Genomic DNA, 4,575 nt, shown 5'->3' with positions numbered 1-4,575 from the left:
CATTGTGAAATTGTGATTTTTGGCACAGGTCATTTTTTTGTTTTTATTTGCTGTATGATCCTCAAGCTTTACTTGATTTCTCCCAGACATGGATACAATGCCATTTTTTCTATATAGGCACCATGGGAATAAGTCACAGGGAGTCTCTGAACACAAAACTATCAAGCACGCAACTTGCTTTGTGTCATTGTCGGACAAGGTTGGTGACCTTTCAGTCAGCAGTTAAATACTACAGAAGAATGCTAATTCGGCACAGGGCAGACAGAAAGCCACTAAGAGAGAAAAATATATTCCTGATGAGTCTGTGTAAGCTCAGTCGTAGAGGAGTGGTCCATCGATGAAAAGGTTTCTTCAGCCGTCATCTGTACTTCTTTGAAGGTGTCGGACGTTTCGCTTCTTATCAAAGAAACTTCGTCAGCAAACTAAAGTCTTACTGGTAGTTTAGGCCCTATATATATCCCTACTGTCCAGACATGGCGGTGCCGGACACTGCTATGATAGGTCCCTGCTTAGGTTGGGGGGAGCAGAGGACTACTCCCTGCAGCTGCACTGATAGTTCCTATTGTTCTGACTAACGACTGGCCTGATTGCCCCACTTCGACCGGTATCACCTCATCAGTATTACTAATTCTATGTTGTAGGCTATTGTATGAACGTTTCAAGTTGAACCTCATCCCACCAAATCGGTTTAATGAAGGATTTAGTTGTTTTATGAAAATCGCTTCTTTTACTCCCCTTTCAAACCATCTATGTTCTTTCGCTAAGATTTTAACCTCATTGGCGTTAAATGAGTAGTTGCTAGATTTTAGGTGCATATGTACTGCTGATTGAGGCCCACTACTATTATCCCTGGGATTTAATAGTCTTTTTTTGAGAATTTGTTTAGTCTCCCCAATGTACTGCTCTTTACAATTTTCATTCTTACAATGTATTGAATCAACTACATTACTTTGTTTTTCATTTGGCAGCCTATCTTTTGGATACACTAATTTTTTCCTTAGTGTTTATCGGTTTGAAATAAGTAGGAATTTTGTGTTGCCAAAGGACTCTTTGTAGTTTTTCCGAAACTCCTGCAATGTAAGCTGCTACTCCTCTCCTTTTTGTATCTTCAGACTGAATTTGCGAATTAGGAGACTTAACATAGAGATTTAAAAAAACAGTCAGAAATAGAAACTTATTATCAACGATTACAAACTGAACTTACCCACAAAATCTATCAGGAAGTGTGCAAATTTACCAAATCCGGATACATGAGGCAGCACAGCAAAACCAAAGAGACAAAAGGGTAAATTTCAAAACGACAGTTGGTGTGAATTTATTTTATGACTGTTTTATACTTCCCCGTTCAGTGTTTGACTTAAACATACATTCCATACAAAATATAGCACTGAAGCAATTTAGGAACAAATACACCTGGCGAACGACCGAAGGAACGTATCTCGTTTGTAAAGTGGGGAGTATCTGTAGAATAGCCTGTCAAAATAGCAGGTTAAGATTTTTATCATCTAATTTAACTTACGTGTCCTTGAGATTTTTGAAAGCCACTTATAAATAAAATGTATTTATTATTATTATTATTATTATTATTATTATTATTATTATATTTAAGAGCTTGTGTTAAGACTGTAATCACATTAAAAACATCCATCGCCATAATGCCCATCAAACCACCAAATGCAGGGCAATTTCTACCATGGAAGAGGACAGCATCACTCTAATAGCCACTTTGGCAGTTCGTATTTCAAATCTAAATACAGGCCAATATTACCTTAGCTGCACGTGAGTGCTCAGCAGTTTTTAATTGTACAGATCAGTAAATTTCAAATGTTCAGTTTGACTCATATTTGTTTCATGTATTGCTGTATTTATTTTCGCCACCTTCCTCCTATTGAGAAATTGTTAACAATATCATTTGATAACTGGATTGTCAGCTACACATTAGAATGTACTCAATTTGACAGGGGGAAATTTTTCCAGCAAAGACGCATTTGAGAAAAGGTCAAGCCTGGCAGAATATTAATTACATCAACAAAAATGACTCTAAAATGGAAGTGAAAGTACATTTAATGAGTGACTCAAGGTGCATTCGGCATGCTATCTACAGAACTAACAGATGTGTACCAAAATGTCTACTACCCGTTTTCAGTTTCATAGTTCCGTTTTGTATATTAGAGTAGCATAAAATCACTATTTTCCAAATTGTGATACAGTACAGCCATGTTTTTCCCATCACTTCTTTGGTTAAGCTACATACTTTTTTTTCCCCCCAAAATATCCACAATTTTCAAGTTTTTATTATTAGACTGGTATATCCATCCATCCATCTATCCATCATCTGAACCGTTTTATCTCCATGATGGCTGGAACGCTAGAGCCTATCCCTGTCAACCGCAGGGCACACCAAGACCAACAACCACTCACACTTGAGGATAGTTTCAAGCACTTAACATACAGTGGATGTCGTTGGAATGTGAGAAAACCATAGTTGGAGAAACCCCATGCAGGCACAGGGACAAGATGCAAACTCCATACAGGAAGGCCAGGGGCGGATCGGAACCACACCCTTCACCGCGTAAAGACATGCTAACCAACCATACATTGTGCCATCCATTTTGAGAGAGGCAGAACAAAGATAGAAAATGATGATTATTTTTGCTCCTAAGCCTGTAATGGTTTATTATTTGTTAGCTCAAAAACGTAGACCTGTACTTTTGCTCACAAAATGTCCAGTTATATTCAACTTTAGTTCAAATATAGTGGCAAAAATACTTTACGAGTTCTCAAAAGTAAAAAAATAATCAAATCTGAGATATCTTTTGCTTGATTGATCCTCTTGGAATTTTGAATGGATGGCTATATTTTTCATATGAGTTGTATTTGAAGATAATATGTATGAATTTGCAATGAAAGACTGTAGAGAACAAACCAATCTTGTCTGAATGAAGTTACTGAAATGCAGTGTGTGCATGGAGCCCAGCTCTCTTGATTAAAAAAAAAAGAGTAAAAAAGTCACTTTGAAATAACCCCAATTCCGCCTCAAAGAAAAGTGACTCTAAAATCAGGAGAAAAGAGCTTTGTACATGTGCAGTCATATTTTAGTCTGTTTTTCTGGCCATTTCATCCTTCATCTCTTGAATCGTTTCTTGCCACTCCTATTTTCTTTGTCATAGTTTTCTCTGGACTGCATGTCTTCCACAGTCTCTTGCGCAGCAAAATGAAAGTCGCCCACCCTGACAACAGCTCGTTCCTCACTCGCGGGATTCTTTGAGCTGTCAACGTGATGCCCGCTCAGAGTCATCAGGGAGAGGTCACCCTGCAGTCTTAAATTCCCATCCAAGTCATCCCGCGACCTCTTCCTCGTTCCGCCGAGGACGGGATCTTGTTCGTCGTTATCTAAGTCAGTGCTGCCATCGGAGCTGTTATCAAACTCGTGCCACCAGCGGAAATATTTGCTGCTGCTCCTCATTTCGTCTTCCTCCTCCTCGTCATCTCGATTTCTGTTCCTGGACGGTCCCGGCTGGGGTTCTTCCTCCTCCTCCATTGGCTGGTTGAGCCCCAACTCGGCCTCGGGCCCGACCTCGACGTCCGACCCATCTTCACGGTCAACGAGATCATCAGCGTTACTCTTTTCAATGTTGATATCACTTACAATGTTTTCGTTGTCGGTGTCAGCCTGTTGCAATGACGGTCGCGGGTGCACAAAAAATTTCATGTAATGATTGACAAACAAATGCATGAAGAAAAAAGAATCCACGTCTTCCTCATCACCAACATCGTCATGGTCATCATTATCATCATCATCATCAACATCATCATCACTATCATCAGTGGGTGGTAGATCTCCTACTGGTATGGACGTACGGTAGCTTTTTAATTGTACAGATCAGTAAATTTCAAATGTTCAGTTTGACTCATATTTGTTTCATGTATTGCTGTATTTATTTTCGCCACCTTCCTCCTATTGAGAAATTGTTAACAATATCATTTGATAACTGGATTGTCAGCTACACATTAGAATGTACTCAATTTGACAGGGGGAAATTTTTCCAGCAAAGACGCATTTGAGAAAAGGTCAAGCCTGGCAGAATATTAATTACATCAACAAAAATGACTCTAAAATGGAAGTGAAAGTACATTTAATGAGTGACTCAAGGTGCATTCGGCATGCTATCTACAGAACTAACAGATGTGTACCAAAATGTCTACTACCCGTTTTCAGTTTCATAGTTCCGTTTTGTATATTAGAGTAGCATAAAATCACTATTTTCCAAATTGTGATACAGTACAGCCATGTTTTTCCCATCACTTCTTTGGTTAAGCTACATACTTTTTTTCCCCCCAAAATATCCACAATTTTCAAGTTTTTATTATTAGACTGGTATATCCATCCATCCATCTATCCATCATCTGAACCGTTTTATCTCCATGATGGCTGGAACGCTAGAGCCTATCCCTGTCAACCGCAGGGCACACCAAGACCAACAACCACTCACACTTGAGGATAGTTTCAAGCACTTAACATACAGTGGATGTCGTTGGAATGTGAGAAAACCATAGTTGGAGAAACCCCATGCA

The 4,575-nt window shown here is 39.1% G+C and overlaps 1 protein-coding gene across 1 annotated transcript; it reads right to left on the bottom strand.

Moving 5' to 3' along the window:
- Positions 1 to 3,124: 3,124 nt before the first annotated feature.
- On the bottom strand, positions 3,125 to 4,225 carry LOC148900589 (uncharacterized). The gene is made up of 2 exons (XM_088993170.1): positions 4,185 to 4,225; positions 3,125 to 3,866 (listed from the first exon to the last, which is right to left on the bottom strand). The coding sequence occupies exons 1-2, from the start codon at positions 4,223 to 4,225 to the stop codon at positions 3,125 to 3,127; spliced, it is 783 nt and encodes a 260-aa protein (XP_088849296.1).
- Between the last annotated feature and the right edge of the window lie 350 nt (positions 4,226 to 4,575).

The sequence above is a fragment of the Hippocampus bargibanti genome, linkage group LG03 (assembly GCF_051943395.1).
Source record: "Hippocampus bargibanti isolate YZ-2025 linkage group LG03, ASM5194339v1, whole genome shotgun sequence".
NCBI lineage: Eukaryota > Metazoa > Chordata > Actinopteri > Syngnathiformes > Syngnathidae > Hippocampus > Hippocampus bargibanti.
The sequence above is the reverse complement of the archived record's forward strand: the minus strand, read 5'-3'. Positions and strand labels throughout refer to the sequence as shown.

Bases quoted from the DNA above. Each gene is read 5' to 3' on its own strand.
- LOC148900589 (XM_088993170.1), bottom strand. From the start codon at position 4,225: ATGAAACTGAAAACGGGTAGTAGACATTTTGGTACACATCT. The intron at 3,867-4,184 runs GTTAGTTCTGTA...ACAATTAAAAAG, and splicing joins AGACATTTTGGTACACATCT to CTACCGTACGTCCATACCAG.